The sequence below is a fragment of the Mytilus trossulus genome, chromosome 5 (assembly GCF_036588685.1).
Source record: "Mytilus trossulus isolate FHL-02 chromosome 5, PNRI_Mtr1.1.1.hap1, whole genome shotgun sequence".
NCBI classification, from domain to species: Eukaryota; Metazoa; Mollusca; class Bivalvia; order Mytilida; family Mytilidae; genus Mytilus; species Mytilus trossulus.
The window spans coordinates 84,787,179-84,806,418 of NC_086377.1; the positions used below are offsets into that span (position 1 = coordinate 84,787,179).

The following is a 19,240-nucleotide window of genomic DNA, read 5'->3' on the forward strand; positions in this document are numbered from 1 at the left end:
ACCTGAGATCTCTCCCGGTTAATGGTGGGGTTCGGCCCATCCTGGGCACCTGAGATCACTCCCGGTTAATGGTGGGGTTCGTCCCATCCTGAGCACCTGAGATCACTCTCAGTTAATGGTGGGGTTTTTCCCATCCTGAGCACCTGAGATCACTCTTAGTTAATGGTGGGGTTTGTCCCATCCTGAGCATCTGATATCACTCCCAGTTAATGGTGGGGTTCGTCCCATTCTGAGCACCTGAGATCACTCCGTTAATGGTGGGGTTCGTCCCATCCTGAGCACCTGAGATCACTCCCAGTTAATGGTGGGGTTTGTCCCATCCTTAGCACCTGAGATCACTCCCAGTTAATGGTGGGGTTCGTCCCATCCTGAGCATCTGAGATCACTCCCAGTTAATGGTAGGGTTCGTCCCATCCTGAGCACCTGAGATCACTCCGTTAATGGTGGGGTTCGTCCCATCCTGAGCACCTGAGATCACTCCCAGTTAATGGTGGGGTTCGTCCAATCCTGAGCACCTGAGATCACTCCGTTAATGGTGGGGTTCGTCTCATCCTGAGCACCTGAGATCACTCCCAGTTAATGGTGGGGTTTGTCCCATCCTTAGCACCTGAGATCACTCCCAGTTAATGGTGGGGTTCGTCCCATCCTGAGCATCTGAGATCACTCCCAGTTAATGGTGGGGTTCGTCCCATCCTGAGCACCTGAGATCTCTCCCAGGTAATGGTAGGGTTCGTCCCATTCTATGCACCTGAGATCTCCCCTGGTTAATGGTGGGATTCGTCCCATCCTGAGCACCTGAGATCACTCCCGCTTAATGGTTGGGTTTGTCCCATCCTGAGCATCTGAGATCACTCCCAGTTAATGGTGGGGTTCGTCCCATCCTGAGCACCTGAGATCACTCCCAGTTAATGGTGGCGTTCGTCCCATCCTGAGCACCTGAGATCACTCCCAGTTAATCGTGGGGTTTGTCCCATCCTGAGCACCTGAGATCTCTCCCGGTTAATGGTGGGGTTCGGCCCATCCTGGGCACCTGAGATCACTCCCGGTTAATGGTGGGGTTCGTCCCATCCTGAGCACCTGAGATCACTCCCAGTTAATGGTGGGGTTCGTCCAATCCTGAGCACCTGAGATCACTCCGTTAATGGTGGGGTTCGTCCCATCCTGAGCACCTGAGATCACTCCCAGTTAATGGTGGGGTTTGTCCCATCCTTAGCACCTGAGATCACTCCCAGTTAATGGTTCCTGCCTCAAGATATGTAACCTAATACCTTAACTCTAACACAGAGCTCTGCCTCAAGATATGTAACCTAATACCTTAAATCTAACACAGAGCTTTGCCTTAACCATGTAACCCAATACCGTAACTCTAACACAGAGCTCTGCCTTAACCAGATGATTTTTCCAAGAAGATTATCCATTGAAGAAGAAATTGAGATATTCAAGTGTTTAATACACATGTCAAAGTTTTAATTGGCAGATGAAACGTCGAAAAGAAAAGCCATTGTCCATTAAAATATATATTTAATGCAATAATTTTGTATCAATGGTTCTGGTTGGATGACAATATGCGTAAAATTCTATATCTCCCTTTCTGTAACTAATGAAGACGACAATTTGAATACCAGAATGTATTGACATATAATTTCACCAATATGAAGTCAAACAAACTGAAATAATGACTAACACTGATTGATTTGTTTATTTTGCATAAGTATAGTGATAACTGTACTGTATTTGAAGCTTTACGGACATCCATCGGTAGTTTTTTTATTGTCACAAATATCTGTTTATCTGTCTCCGCTAGGCGTCGCCAAGTAAACTAAATTTGCGACAGTAAAACTACAGATGGATGTCCGCAAAGCTTGAAATACAAGACAGTTATCTCTAAAGTATAAAGACTACCTATTGATAGATAATCGTTTGAATATATTCTGGAAGGCATTTTGTACATTTGCTTATGGTTTGATCGATGATTTCAAACATCTGCTATCTGGGCAATTGTTTGATTAGGGCAGGAACATATATATTAGATATACTGTTCCCATATAAGGGACTTGTAAAATATACAATGATATTTTGTCGCCGCAAAGAAACCTTTATTTTCATCAGGTTTTCTTCATCTTTGAATGAATGTTTCTACTGATAAACAGTATATCCTTTTCATTGTTCGAAGAAGAGCTTCCAGCTACTGGTTTTTAATAGGCTTTGTGCTGCTCAGTCTAGATTTTAGAAGGCTTTGTGCTGCTCAGTCTAGTTATTAGGAGGCTTTGTGCTGCTCAGTCTAGCTTTTAGCAGGCTTTGTGCTGCTCAGTCTAGTCTTTAGAAGGCTTTGTGCTGCTCAGTCTAGTCTTTAGAAGGCTTTGTGCTGCTCAGTCTAGTCTTTAGCAGGTTTTGTGCTGCTCAGTCTAGTTTTTAGCAGGCTTTGTGATGTTCAGTCTAGTTTTTAGCAGGCTTTGTGCTGCTCAGTCTAGTTTTTAGCAGGCTTTGTGCTGCTCAGTCTAGTTTTTAGCAGGCTTTGTGCTGCTCAGTCTAGTTTTTAGCAGGCTTTGTGCTGCTCAGTTTAGTTTTTAGCCGGCTTTGTGCTGCTCAGTCTAGTTTTTAGCCGGCTTTGTGCTGCTCAGTCTAGTTTTTAGCCGGCTTTGTGCTGCTCAGTCTAGTTTTTAGCAGGCTTTGTGCTGCTCAGTCTAGTTTTTAGCAGGCTTTGTGCTGCTCAGTCTAGTTTTTAGCAGGCTTTGTGCTGCTCAGTCTAGTTTTTAGCAGGCTTCGTGCTGCTCAGTCTAGTTTTTAGCAGGCTTTGTGCTGCTCAGTCTAGTTTTTAGCCGGCTTTGTGCTGCTCAGTCTAGTTTTTAGCCGGCTTTGTGCTGCTCAGTCTAGTTTTTAGCCGGCTTTGTGCTGCTCAGTCTAGTTTTTAGCAGTCTTTGTGCTGCTCAGTCTAGTTTTTAGCAGGCTTTGTGCTGCTCAGTCTAGTTTTTAGCAGGCTTTGTGCTGCTCAGTCTAGTTTTTAGCAGGCTTTGTGCTGCTCAGTCTAGTTTTTAGCAGGCTTTGTGCTGCTCAGTCTAGTTTTTAGCAGGCTTCGTGCTGCTCAGTCTAGTTTTTAGCAGGCTTTGTGCTGCTCAGTCTAGTTTTTAGCAGGCTTTGTGCTGCTCAGTCTAGTTTTTAACAGGCTTTGTGCTGCTCAGTCTAGTTTTTAACAGGCTTTGTGCTGCTCAGTCTAGTTTTTAACAGGCTTTGTGCTGCTCAGTCTAGTTTTTAGCAGACTTTGTGCTGCTCAGTTATAGTTTTTTATGTTGCATTTTGTAAACTGTTGTTTGTTTTTTGGTTGGATTTATTTGTGCCATGGCGTTGTCAGCTTATGAGTTTGAATATGCCTTTGGTATCTTTCATCTCGGTTCTTATTTTTCAAATGGTTGGACTGTCTAACTTACCGTTTTGATGCTGCTTTAATTTTTTGCACAATAAACTGCTTCGCCGAGCGTAGCTGGATACGACCACAGAGGTCCAACCCTGAACAGTTAGGCCAAAAATTGACACAATATTCAAGCTTGATACACGTCTGAATTTGGATTGTAATCGAATATTTGACACATTATAGGTTTCTGACATAGAATAAATGTAGTCAAAGAACTTAAAATTGGTTATTGATTTTATATTCAATTGAACATTTCTTGCTACTGTGCAATACACTGTGCACTGTGATGTTGCCCATTACTTAGTAAATCTGTTTTCAGACTATATACAAGGAATTAGCAATTGTGACCCTCAGATTTTGTTTTGAAAATTGACAATTTCTTAAATCTTGCAGATTTTTTGTAAAATGTGGTGCAGTTTGAGAGATGTCAATACACTTAAACACGAGTAATTGTCTGAAAACTAGAAAAATGCTTGTTTTAGACCCTTTTTGGCCCAAATTCCTGAACGGTTTGGGCAATTACCCCCAAAATGAATCCCAACCTTCGACTTGTGCAGTTTGAGAGATGTCAATACACTTAAACACGAGTTATTGTCCTGAAACTAGAAAAATGCTTGTTTTTTGCCCCTTTTTGGCCCCTTATTCCTAAACAGTTAAGACTATCAGACTAAAAGCAATCCCAACCTTCCTTTTGTGGTATTGAAACTTTTGCTTAAATTTCACTAAAACTTAAGATATTGTCCGGAAACCAAATGTCTTCGGACGACACCGACGCAGACATGATAGCATTTTACGATCCCCAAAATGTTTTTGCGGTCGTAAAATGAATAAGAACAAGAACATGTATGTAGTATTGTTTTGACCTTCAAGGAAGGTAGACTGCATTAATAGTTTATACAAGTAGAAGATACAACAAAAACACAAATAGTGCTACAATAATCACATCAACAACAAACACAACGGTTTCATAACATATTTAATTTGTAAATTACAAAGTCACTAGGTATTTACAATAAAACAGTTTGAAGGCAAAATTTATAAGCATTGAAAAAGGTTGACAATTATGACAAATCATGCTTAAGATTTTTTTATACACGTATGGAGTGATTACAAGGAGAAAATTATCAAGCATGAAATCGGACTATGATTGTTGCAAAATAATTTTTGACAAAACATAATCAATATTAAATATTATAGAATGTATAAACATGTTCACATAAAATCAATAGAAATAGTTAATAATGGAATAAAGAAATAAGTTGAAGACAATCAAATCACTATGAAACACTGTTCCAGGTTAGGGGAGGGTTGAGGGTTCATAAATAAGTTTAACCCCGCCAGATTATGTATGCGCCTGTCCCAAGTCAGGAGTCTGTAGTTCAGTGGTTGTCGTTGGTTTAAGTCTGTCAAATTTGTTTTTCATAAATTGTTTTGTCATAAATTAGGTCGTTAGTTTTCTCAATTGAGTTGTTTCATATTTGTCATGTTGGGGCCTTTTATAGCCGACTTTACGGTATGGGTTTTTTCTCACTGTTGAAGCCTGTACAGTTGCCTATAATTGCTCACCTCCACTTTATTTGAACTTTGGTGGATAGTTGTTTAATTGGCAATCATTTCAAATCTCCTTATTTTTATATACAAATTTTGATATTGGTGATGAAAGGAAAAGGGGGTTAAATTTTGTAAAACTGACAATGAATATTGAAATTTAAATTTTACACACTTGACTTCTTCAAATTAGTAACAGACGTACAACAACAAAAAAACTCATCAAAGATTCCAGGCTTATCATTGTGAGCGTCATTGTATTTTTTGTTTACAAAACAGTAAAATATCAGAAAAACAAGGAAAATTCAAAACGAAAAATTCCCTTATCAAATGACAAAATCAAAATCTCAAACACATCAAACGAATAGGAAGTCATATTCCTGACTTGTTTCTGGTATTTCCTTATGTAGACAATGGTGAAGTAAACCTGGTTTTATAGCAAGCCTAACCTCTCACTTGTATGACAGTCGCATAAAATTCCATTATATTCACAACAATGTTTGAACAAAGCAAAATTTAAATGTCAAACATAGAGGTACAGCAGTCAACATTGTGTTATAATCTTAATCCCTATAAAACAAAAAGACAAACATAGAGGTACAGCAGTCAACATTGTGTTATAATCTTAATCTCTATAAAACAAAAAGATAAATATGTCAACAAGGAACAACTAAATGACATATAGACCAAAGCATATAGGCAGAAATATATAAAAATACAAAAATGACCATAGCACAATAACACAATGGCAAGATGTTTAAGTACTGAGCCACACCAAAAGATCCCAAAAGGGTATTATCAAAAAGAGCTAAACAGTAAAAGTAATTTACAAAGAGAAATAAAAGAACACTACAACACGTAATTAGGATGATAAACAACGTCAGTGACTAAACTCTTTACTTCCAGACCATCATGTATTATTTATGCAGTGGAATATGTATCAACAAGGTCTTGTGAAGAACTTGAGCAAAAGACTCATCAGTGACGATAAAAAAACATGTTAAAAAGGCAAATCAAGCAGAAAGTTGTATAGCATTGCGCTAAAACACCACCAAACAACACATGGTGCAGATATTCTTACTTGAAAGAGGCCAAACATTTGCTTGGTAGTAGGTTTTCAAATGTTTTTTGACATTTGATATGTTCTCAACTATTTGAGAATATAATATAACCAAACAATTATCACTGATCTGTTTAGATTTAAAATCCTTTTTTCTGATGGATGAAAGATAAGTTCATTTAACAGAACAGATGCTTTATGTCAAAAACATTCCTGTGAAATACCATGTTATTTTTTGTTCAAAACTATATATATGAATAGGCTTATTTATTTACAAATGTACATATAAAAGCAGCTGTTTGATAAACAAAATATACAACAAGTTAATGTCAAAAAAATCAGAAACACCTTAAGGGCAAGATTCGGTCACTGAATTAGTTATTTCATATGTGCAAACTTTATTATTCATTAGACTTTAAATTTAGACCTAAATTGACTATTAAGGTAACATTGAACAGCTTTAAGAGATTAACATACACAATTATGACTGAAGAGAAATTGATAATAACCTAAATGCAGCTATGTAGGTTATTCAAAATTTATCAAAATAGTACATATAGTATATTGTATAAAGTTATGACATTTCCTTTAGGTTGCACTTTGTAAATACAGCTGTTTCACAAACCATGCCTCTTTTGGGATATATACTATTGATAGATGTTTTGTTTACCTACTGGTTCCCAGATATGATATCTGTGTTTCATCTCAAAGAGACACATCTTGGGAACTTCACTGGTATGAATACACATGGATAGCGGCCAAATTAAATTCTGAGAAGGACCAAATGTTAAGTGAGAGGAAGTACATTATTTTTGTATACATGTAGGTTTAAATTCTTGGAAGTTTGAGGCATATAAATGTTGAAAATATGCAGCACAGCCATATGTTTTGACCTTTGTAAAAACAGTAGTGCATATAAACTTTCCAATTACTGGTTCCAAATAATTATATTAAGATACATTAAAATTATTTTATATGAATATCAAATATGTCATGACTGCTTCAGAGTTATCATATCTGTTATGGAACGAACACTCGTAGGGGGATTTGTGTTTACAGGAATGAATACTCGTAAAAGGGGTACATATTTTATATTTTTCCTTGCCAAGCATGACACTCACACATGACATATGTTTAATATAAAAGATTGTTATCAATAATATATTGTTATCCATTCACTTTGATGGTTTAAGTGACCAAATCATTGATCATAGGATTGACAATACTTCCTTCTATTCATTGTTTAAATGTGTTTGTCTTAGCGGTTTAAGTGACCAAATCATTGAACATTGGATTGACAATACCTCCTTCTATTTATTGTTTACATGTGTGTGTCTTAGCTGTCTTTAACTTGTTGTATAAAGTTTTTCTTTTATTTTGAGCATTTATGAAGGGTTGCCATATCTGTGCTAGTAACTTCTGTCTTTTCTATTTGATCTGCTAGATCTGCATAAATTGAGTCTTTTCGTAGGGCTTTGAGAAATTCATTAAATCCCTGTTCATTTTTACGCAACAGCATGTCCATTAAATTCCTGTTCTTTTCCTGTGGGGTTTTACCAGATTCTATCTTCTTCCCATCATCAACTGACAATACCTCTTTTGATATTAGATGATCTACTATGTTCTCGTGTTGTAAATCAGTGATGACCTTGAGGTAGTTCTTTTGTAGACGAACTTTATATAAAGGAAAATTCCAAACTGATAAGCCTACAAAATACAAAAAGATTTTTTTCTTAAGATAGTGCTATTGACCTTTTATGACTAAAGACGAGGTTAAATTCAGAAAAGCGATTTGGACCACATGAAATTTGTAACGTGTTTTCAGTCTTTTTTACATCACTAGGTCGATACCTCTGCTGGTGGATTATATGTCTCCTAGAGTATCATTAGCTTAGTATTCAGTACTTTGCTACTCACATGATTTAAAACAAACCCTTCTTAATTTACCGTTTATAAATTTTAAAATTATGCAAAAACTAAGGTTTCAACTCATTCGGGCAAAGTTTGCATTGGATGGATTTGGCCATTTTTTAGTACTTTTCAGGTGTGTAGCCCTTCTACTGTTTTGGTTTTATTCACCCTTTTCTTAAATCAAATGTCTCATGAATAAATTGAATACCCACATAGAATGTAGTATTGATAGATCTTACATTTCTTCAAACAAATTGAGATGTATGCTCTGAATTTATCAAACACATATGATAAGCGTTTGACATTTTAAACAGAGCTGGTAAACATACACATTCACAATTTATAGTTAATTGCCAATTTGTTTGTTATTCTATTTTCTCTCACTTTGATTTTTTTTTATAGTTGACCAAAACTAATGCCTTTGCATATTATATGTTCACTATTCTTTTCTACAGTTGGATCTAAGAAGCGAAATTCATCTGAGGTCATATTTGTCTGATTCGTAACAGGTACTTAATGAACTGTGACTTCATTATAACTGTAGAAAAGAATATTGATCTCAATGTCTGAGATCATAATTACTCAATGGTACAATGTCTAAGATCATAGTTACTTAACACAAGGTGAAATTTGTCCTGAAAGACTCACGATATATACCAGTGACCTTCTTTGGTATGCAAGAAAAGTAGTATACTTATGATAAATTAAATACGACGCAAATGATCTGGTAAATAGTCTTTAGAAGCAAATACATTATATCTATTTGGAATGAATATATAACAAGATTTTAAAATGTTTTCAATAAAAATCCTTCTTTGTTTGTGTTTATAACAAACATACCTTCATTTTCTGCCGATGCTGATGTTGGACTTGGACTGAAATCACATTTCAAATCATAAGCGATATCTTCGTATCCATAAATACGTAGTCCATCAACAAACACACTGTAAGCAGGTTCTCTCATTTTATTCACAATATCCAGCAATGCTTTGTTCTGATCATCTTGTCCAGCATGTTGTTCAATACGGCGTCTGTCGTCTACCGAAATCACCAGATGTGTCATCATATGGTCTAATATTTGGCTGGTTTGTATTTCCTGTATGATTCTGTTAGCATTATTTCTGATCTTATCTGTTATGATAAAGATTCAATATTCAAAAGATCACAAGTGTATGACTGTTTCACGTATGGCAACATTAGTATACCGCTGTTCAAAACTCGTAAATCTACGGACTAAAAACAAAATTGGGGTAACAAACTAAAACTGATGGAAACGCATTAAATATAAGAGGGGAATAACGACACAACATTAAACTGTAACATACACAGAAACGGATTAAGCATTAAACAAAATCCGATGAGAAAAACAAATATGACATCAGAACCAAATACATGAATTTGGGATAGAAAAGTACCGTGACACGTCTTATAGTAATGTGAATTCACAATATCAAATATAAGAGAAAACAAACGACACAACAAAAACACAAAGTTAAAATGTTACACACACAGAAACGAACTATACTATAACAATGGCCATTTTCCTGACTTGGTACAGGACATTTTTAAAGATAAAAATGGTGGGTTGAACCTGGTTTTGTGGCATGCCAAACCTCGCACTTTAATGGCAATGTTAAATATAACATTGAAATGACAACATAATATTACAGGACTGCAATACAAATAAAAAGGAAAACGTATTAGACAAAGAAACACATGATTAATAGATAATAAAAGGCATCAAGTTTAAAATTCAATACTTCTAACTTTATAAGATATCTTATAAACTTTATTAGATATCTTACAAACTATATAAGATATCTTACAAACTATATAAGATATCTAATGAACTATATAAGGCTTCTCTACCTCAGACATAGATTACCTTAGCTGTATTTGGCAACACTTTTAGGAATTTTGGATCTCAATGCTCTTCAACTTTGTCCTTTATTTGGCTTTTTTAACTTTTTTTGATTCGAACGTCACTAATGAGTCTTTTGTAGACGAAACACGTGTCTGGCGTATATGCAAACTTTAGTCCTGGTATCTATGATGAGTTTTATTTATATAAGATATCTTAATATACAGTTTATGATATATCTTGAAGTTAGATTAAATAACAAAACGGCCATATTAACCACTGAAAAAAAACATCCATTCAGTATTTTTTCAACAGATCATCTTTATAAACTTACATTGATTCATGTGGATTTCAAATTGAACTGGCTAATTGTCCAATTCAGAAAAGCAATTACAAAAGGTTATATACTTAATTGATAAGATATTTAAAGCAATTACACCAGGCACCAGTGAACTTTAAAATTATTTGGATAATTTTTATATCTTTTGAATCAGTTTCATAATGATGACATCGTATTTCAGGGGGGGGGGGGGGGGGGGGGGCTCATTTCACGAATGGTTCATCATCAACATTATTTTCAAAAACGCTCAAACTTTTGTCTTTTGAGAAAATAGAGCAAAATATAAAATAATGTCTTTTACAAAACAAGTTTTAATCAAGTTACACAACCGGCTCTGCTGGGTCGATCTGCTTTTATAAGATCGGCGCTAATTTAAATTTATTCATCAATGTTATATCAAAATTTAAATTTGTTCTTTGCCGAGGTCTGCTTTGACACCAATTTTGACAAAAAGCATGTTTTTGATCAACCTGCTGAGTGATCTTACTTTTGCGAATTCAAATACTCCCATAACATTTTTTTCGATTGAATCCGGCTGCTAGAATCGATTACTCCACGTTTACATAATTAAATCGTTGTTAATAAAATGTGATCGTATTCAGTATTCTTATCCGGATTTTACTACGTTTTGACGACAAACTATGAAAAATTATAGTTGCCGTAATCGGTGACTGAAACTTTTCCGGAAATACTGATTTTTATTTTGTTTTCCTGAATTGGGAATTTATATTCACAAACATTTTTTTTGGGCCACTGGCAGATTTAAGGGCCACTAAGCGGCCCTAAACTATAGAGTGGAATCTTCCCTGATATCACAGCACTGTACATTACCATAAACATTCTTATTTGAGGGAATAAATCATTGTACTGTTTCAGTAGGGACAATCACCTCAAAAAATCCTCCTGTATGCTCCAGATGAAATATGTTGTTAATATTAATATGTTGAATGCTGTTTGATAAAATAAAATATCTTCAACAACAATATTTGAGTTCAATCATATAAGAGGTTAACAGTTAATAAAATAGAAACTGAAGATGTTATTTTGTAAAAAATAAATGGTAGATTGAATAACAATCCAACACCTAAACTAAAGTGGTATAGTCGGGACCCCCTATTGGCATGTTCCTACAGTCAAAACAGTAGTATGCTGAATCAAAAATGCTTAAAAGTATTCCAGTTTTAACTATAACGATGCACATATAAACATTTGAAGTAAGGGAACTAGCATATATAAAGTAAATTAGCATATTCTACAAAAACACTAAAACTTATCGATTGTCTTAGTTCAGACTTAAATCAGATATTTATAAGTATGCTATAAATCATGGCAATGGCATGAGTCGGGGCAGTTAAATAAATACATTGCACTTTCAAAGTTATCTTGTTGATATGAAAAAGAAATGGAGCAATACCGACTAAGGAGACACATTGTTCATGTTGTTAGGAAATTATATTGGGTCTTAATTTTAAATAATGTTTGTGTATGATTTATGAATCATAACGAGTATAAATAGAATAGCTTTTCAAATATTTCCTGTTAAAAGCATATATAACATATTTTTCGAAAAAAAAAAGTTTTTTTTTTAAGACAAAAAGGATTCCAGTACAAAGTATAAATGTTTGTCATAAATGTGTTGTTGAACTGACTCTTTTTAACTATCATAAATATGAAATCAAACAAGATTTTTTCCATACATGCCATAGTACACGACTCTTGCACTATAATTTTCTATGTTCAAAACTCTAATATGGCATGCAATTAGAAAGATCATTTCATAAAGAACATGTGTACCGAGTTTCAAATTGATTGGATTTCAACTTCATCATAAACTACCTTGACCAAAAACCCTAACCTTAAGCGGGACAGAATGACGAACGGAAGAACGAACGAACGAGAGACAAACAGACCGAAATACATAATGCTCCTAGGTGGGTCATAAAAAAGTTAAGCAAGAAAAGAATGAGGATAGAGCAAATAAAATTTACAGTATATATGTTTATGTATTATTATTAAAATTAGTCAACTATCAAAAGTTGATGGCAATTGCTCCTATAAGAAAACATCTAATTTTGGTGAAATATTCTGGGTAGATTTTCTTATCTTTTGAAGTTTCTAGATATATAAAAAAAAATGCATGTTACTCTTAAATTCTATAAGAAGTCATTACTGTCATGTGCTGAATATACAGGATTAACATGATTGACACAAGATACACTCAGAATTATTCAGCCAAAGTTTGGATACAGTTGGTCTTGTAAATGTTTTAAGAACTTTATTCAAAATGGACCATTTTGACCGATGTTAAGTCCACAGGGTCCTAATAACACAAACGGGTAATAAAAAATCTAAAGCTTTGACACCATAAACAGTGTTTACAGATTTTAGAAACATTTGTTTTTTTTGGTCGATTATTCATTGTTTTGTATTTTACCTTCTTGACTGATTTGTTTGTGGGTTTGATACGAAAAAAAAATGATTTGTTTTTAATTTTTTGATATTGTCTTCTTAGTTTGAAATAATATAACCTTTTTTTGTTCCAAAGTAGTGTATGGAATATGTTTGAATTGATTTTTATTTTGTCAACTCAGATGACCACAAGCAGCATTCTATTATCACCAACTTTTTTCCGGAGACTGTAACTCAGTGGTTGTCGTGTGTGGATGTGTTACATATTTGTTTTACGTTCATACATTTGTACATAAATTAGGCCGTTAGTTTTTTCGTTTGAATTGTTAAACATTTCTGGATCGTTTATAGCCGACTATGTGGTATTCGTTTTGTACATTGTTGTAGGCCGTATAGTGTCCTATAGTTGTTAACTTCACTGTTATTTGGTCTCATGTGGAAAATTGTCACATTAACAATCATACCACATCTTCTTTTAATACAAACTGTTTGTTCAAAGCTATTGCAGAATATAATTTATAGTTGAATTGACCTATATACTATCTTCTTCAAATGACTTCCAGACACATACAATTTCATCCACTTACCAGTAGCAGTTTCTACAGCTCTTAGTGTTTGCAGATCCACATTCTTTACAACTTCCTCTAAACACCGTGCACCTTTTCTACTATTCACCAGAGCTTGTTCAAGGACACGTATTGTAGGTTTTACTAATCTGTCTCCCCTCCACCTAAACAAAACGTCTTTACTCTGGGCGGTCAGGTCACAATTACATTTGTCTATGTTCTCTAAATCTGCTATTGACAATCCAAGTTCTATTCCTAGTTGAAAGACCATTTTACCAATCTGTGTTGATATGTTATCTAATATTTCATCAGTAGGAATTGAATCTAAGATATCGTCTTGAATACCTGTAATATCATTACAAGCATTACTCAATGACATTTAAACTTTATAAATGTTGTGGATACTTAGAAATTGTCTTGATTTATCTTGATCATAACTCATGAATAGTTGGTTTGAATAAAGGTATATAGGCAAAAATGGACACAATATTTGCGCGTGATACGGCTCTGAATTTGGTTGGAATTACATATTTAACACATAATAGGTTTCTGACACAGAATATCTGAAGTCAAAGAACTTAGAATTGGTTATAGGATTATAATTTATATTCAATGTTTTGCTTTTGTGCAATACACTATTCTTTTGTGAACTGACCTCATCCCTAAAATTTCAAATTTTATTGACCCCCCTTTTTTTGCTTCTGTGCAATACACTATGCTGTTGCGGATTGACACTCCTACCCACACATAAAGTTATTTTACCACCCCTCTTTTTGCTCTTGTGCTATACACTATATATATATAGATGCTGTTGCAAATTGACCCCCCCCCCAAAGAAAAATTAAGAAAAAAAATTATCCCCCTTTGCCAAAAAAAAAATATCTAAAAAATATTCTTTTTTATTGCTTAAATCTGAAATGGGAAACTATTGCCCCCTTTCTTTTAATTTCAATTTTTTGTTTACCTCCTCCCCTCCTTTTAAAAAAATCATTTCCCTCTAGATATGGTCATAATCTGAATTCAAATTTCCTATGGAATTTGCAACCATGATTATCCGTTTAAATAAGTCATAAATGTCTTAAAATAGAAAATGACATACATAATCATGGCTTAAAATAGTTTTTCCTTAACAGCATTTGTAAAAAAAAAAATTGACAGGCAATCACCTCAAGACAATACAACATTTATATATACAAAATTAAAAGCAGTGTAAGAGAGGTAATCGAAATTTATAATTTGTCCGGTAATGTTTAATTATCCATTAACCTGAAAAACCTTTGTTTTCCCCCTTATTCCCTCAGCAATCCTACCCCTTTGTAGTATAGAAAACACCATACCACAAGTTATTGTCTGAAAAATAGAAAAATGCTAATTTGGGCCCTTTTTGGGCCCCTTATTCCTAAATTGTTAGAACCATAATCCCCAAAATCAATCACAACCTTTCTTTCGTGGTTATAAACCTTGTATTTAAATTGCATCAATTTATATTTGCATTTACTAAAGTTATTGTCATGAAACCCAGTGTCTTCGGACGATGGTGATTACGACGTGATACCAATATACGACTGCAAAAATGTTTGATGTCATATAAAAATATCAATGATTTGACCAATAAACAGATAAAGCGCTTAATATGCAATTTAGATATGCTACGCGAGGGGATATCAAAAGCACTAATAATCATGACAATTAGAGAACTTGAAGAACCTAGCTTTGCCATTTTAAATGTAAATATCTGTATAGTTCTAACCAGTACTCACTAGATATCACTTGTTTTCTCCTCCTCATCTGAAAAAGGAATAAAATCAGACATTTTAAAAATAGTCAAAGTTCCACAATGCTTATTTAAAAATGATGAGTAGATCAGTGTAAATAAAAAGATGTAAACTTGAAACATCTGAACATTACTACTTCAGAAAAGAATAATTTTTTATATCCTTTCCTAATTTCCCTATTCTACACAAAATCTTATTTAACAATATACTTAGCAAACATCACAACTGATGTGTTCTAATCGTTGACAAATGTTTCAAAATAAATTAGTGATATATTTAGAACATCAACCATGGGTTTGAACTCATTTTTGATATTAATGGCTTGAACTCAAATCTTGGGAAGGCTAAATGAATAAATAACTTGGTGTTCAAATAAAAACAATGGCAATATTGTACCCAAGCTAGATATGGTCGTATTTGCCTGCTGCATTTTAAGTGTTTGAATCTGTAATGTACGCTTACAGAACAGTTCCCACTTGTAATATAACATTACACGATCGCTCTCCGCAAGATCTGTAAACCATATGACAGCAATTTCGAGGAGTTGAATACCAAATATCTGTGAAACTTTGAAACATAGCTAAACACACCATGTGACTTGTGGTTCCAATAATTCATTACAGCTCAACTGCTTTCATATTTTGTTATCCAAGCACATTAGACAAAAAGAATCAGAAAGTACCAAAGAGACATTCCAAACTCATCAGTCGATGATAAACTGACAAAGCCATGGCTAAAACGAAACAAGATGAACAGACAAACGAAGTATACACCACATTAAATTAATCAAAGGCAAGGCAAACATTATTATGATAACTGTGGCAATATTGCATCAATTTTTTTAAAGATTTAAAAGAACAAACATTAAACATTCATATATAATTGTACATTTATGTTCTTCATTTAATGAATTAATCATTAAGGCAAATAATTCATATGTTATCAAGGTTTTCAATAGCAACGTATATATCAAGAATATTTTGTTTCATGGTCAAGAGTCTTGAGTCAGCAGTGGAACAAATTCACAATGATTGAAGTTCTTCTAGTTGATCGTAATTGTTCGCATTAGTTGACTGTTAGTAGTTCAAGTTGACTTTAGTGTGAGCTTGTAATAGTATGAATGGACTTGCTTCCCCGGAAAGAAAACTGAGTTTGCGTTCTACAGTACAAAATTTATGAGACACAAATCAGACAAATGTTTACTACTACAGGGATCAATGGTGAGGTCTGACTGACCTGTCCATAGTAAATGTAACTGACTCCCAACTTCACCCCAAGTCCATGATATCTAAGTTTGGAATAAAATGACAGGTGTTAAGTCTAGCAAAGTGATATGCATATGTGACGCCCATGAGATTGACCTTGTATGTCATTCAATCTTTTTGAAATGACAAACAGGAATGAATATGGTTTAGGAGTTGGTATCTCAATCTTTTACAAGTTCACAAAACTCAAAACACACACAAAAGGGTGTGGGTGACCCTAGGGACTAACCCTATGTTTCATTTGATTTTTTATTTTGTCCCATACATGAATATATATGGTTTAGGGGTGGGGATCTCGACCGTTATCAAGTTTTTAAACAGGAGGGGATGGGGACCCCAGTGACTTCCCCTATATTTCATTTGATTTGTTATATTGTCCAATAAATGAATATATATGGTTGAGGGGTGGGGATCTCATCTGTTTCCAAGTTATCAAACAGGATTGGGTAGGGTGACCCTTAGGACTCTCCCTATATTTCATTTGATTAGTTCTTTTGTCCCATACATACAAATATATTGTTTAATTTGAAGGTGGGGATCTCGACTGTTTCCAAGTTCTCAAACAACATGAGAGTGCAGTGACTCTAGAGACTCCCCATTTAATTCATTTGATTTGTTATATTGTCCAATACATGAATATATATGGTTTATGGGTGGGGATCTCAACCGTTTTTAAATTCTCAAACAGGAAGGGGTAGAGTGGCCCCATGAACTCCACCTATATTTCATATGATTTGTTATATTGTCCCATACATGAATATATATGGTTTAGGGGTGGGGATCTTGACCGTTTCCAAGTTCTCAAACAGGAGGGTGTGATGACCCACAGGGACTACCCCTATATTTCATTTGATTTATAATACTGTCCCATACATGAATATGTATGCTTTAGGGGTTGGGATCTCGACTGTTTCAAAGTTCCCAAACAGGAGGGGTGGGGTGACCCCAGGGACTCCCCATGTATTTCATTTGATTAATTATATTGTCCCATGCATGAATAAATAGGGTTGAGGGGTGAGGATCTCGACTGATTCCAAGTTCTAAAGTAGGAGGTGGTGGGTGACCCTAGGGACTTCACCTATATTTCATTTGATTAGTTATATTGTCCCATACATGAATAACTAGGGTTGAGGGGTGAGGATCTCGACTGATTCCAAGTTCTAAAGCAGGAGGTGGTGGGTGACCCTAGGGACTTCACCTATATTTCATTTGATTAGTTATATAGTCCCATACATGAATATATAGGGTTGAGAGGTGGGGATCTCATCCGTTTCAAAGTTATCAAACAGGAGGGGTAGAGTGCCCCAAAGGACTCCACATACATATCATATGATTTGCTTACATTCAGGTATCATATAATCTAGTTGCACTATATGTGTAAAAAAAGAAACTTCCAGCTATTTTAACTGACCCATCAAAATTGAGAAAAAAAATACCCATTGAAATTGCAGTAATATGTTTACACTTTAACTGTTCCCAGCTGTCACAAAGACTCACATTGTATTGGATTTTGACATACTGATCACAGCTGCCACAAAGACTCACATTGTTTTCGATTTTGATATTAAAATTTGTCAAAAAGTAATTTTGAGTTTCAGTACAAAATAGTTTCTGTTTTTTTCATTCTTTTGCATATATCTTTTGGATTTCAATTCTAGTGTTTATATTTATTTACCATGCAAAGATGTATTTTGTCATCTGTCTAATTTTTTTAAAAGTTCAAAGATCGCCATAACCCGGAATTACCCATATCCGCTTCCGGAATCGGATCAGATATTGTAATTTTTTTTTCATGTCAGCCATTTTGTTTTCAATGTTGTTTTTGTCAGATACGATTTTACTCGAATTTACACATTATGTGTCGGCGATTTTCTGTATAAAGCTAGCGGTTGAACAAAATGAACATCGCTGTCATGAATAATAATGCTAAAAACAAGTTTTGATATCGTTAATTAGGAGACTTTGGTAAAAAAGTTTGCAAAGTTATTTTTTTTATTTCCCGTCTCAAGTCGGGAATGTCTAGCGTAGCTAGTAACCAAATCGAAAGTCCGACTGCATAAGTGGAAGTTTGCAGACCTCGGACAATCGTTAATTTGAACCCCTGCCTCCAAATTGAAAAGATAAAAAAATTTCGTCTTACAATTTAAAATTGCCGCCAACAGCATGAACAGTGGAACTTATTTTAAGACTACTGACGTAGTTGACTACGTATTGACGACAAACAATATTCCTACGACTTTTGCCATTTGGAAAATCTAAACTACTTGTCTTTAGAGATTTTCGGCGATTAAACATTTCATACATTTGTTCTTTGACAGCTTAGCCAAAATCTCAGGGATAATAAACTGCATAAAGATCCCTAATGTGTCCTACTTCCTATGTGCAACTTCAAAACTTTTGGATAAATGAGGGACGAAAGATACCAAAGGGACAGTCAAACTCATAAATCTAAAACAAACTGACAACGTCATGGCTAAAAATGAAAAAGACAAACAAAAAAACAATAGCATAAATCGACGATCATTTAAGGTTTTTCTGATCATATTTTTTGTAATCAAGAATTAAAAGTATAAAAAAAAACTGTCCAATTAGTTATAAATAACATAACATCCAGCTAGATAATAACAATGGCACATATTTCAGCATTTATTGGGTAGGACACAAATCTAGGGTGCTGGCATAAGGCAGCTTAACTGCCTAAAAACAGTTTTACTGAAGACTTAACAAAGCAAACATCAAGCTCTATAAGTAATAAACACATGTTACTCCTGTAGAGTATGTCGACATATTATAACAATGATGAAGAGTTCGACATTAATTGACCTTGAGTTTAATAGTAGTTCTTGGATTTTGAATTTTGTATCTAGTGTTATTGACGTTGAAGTCCGTGCGGTTGCCTATAATTGCATACATCAACTTTAAATTAACTTTGGTGGATAGTTGTCTTATATGCATTCATACCGCATTTCCTTATTTTCATATTGAGGCATAACACAATAGGGAAATGGTAACTTACTATTCCCTCATCAAATTTAGAAACTATTAGTCATATTAATTTTCCAATTCAGGAACCTGACCCAAACATATTGGTTTAAA

General features: G+C 34.5%; 1 protein-coding gene across 1 annotated transcript in view; it reads right to left on the reverse strand.

Moving 5' to 3' along the window:
* Window positions 1-4,548: 4,548 nt before the first annotated feature.
* The window catches only part of LOC134719221 (uncharacterized), a 74,451-nt gene continuing 59,759 nt past the window's right edge, over window positions 4,549-19,240 (reverse strand). The window contains exons 12-15 of the mRNA XM_063582226.1: window positions 14,865-14,892; window positions 13,126-13,449; window positions 8,769-9,059; window positions 4,549-7,724 (exon numbers count right to left, since the gene is read on the reverse strand). Of these exons, the coding sequence (XP_063438296.1) occupies window positions 7,390-7,724; window positions 8,769-9,059; window positions 13,126-13,449; window positions 14,865-14,892 (978 nt within the window). The 3' untranslated portion in view covers window positions 4,549-7,389. The remainder of the gene's footprint in view (window positions 7,725-8,768; window positions 9,060-13,125; window positions 13,450-14,864; window positions 14,893-19,240) is intronic.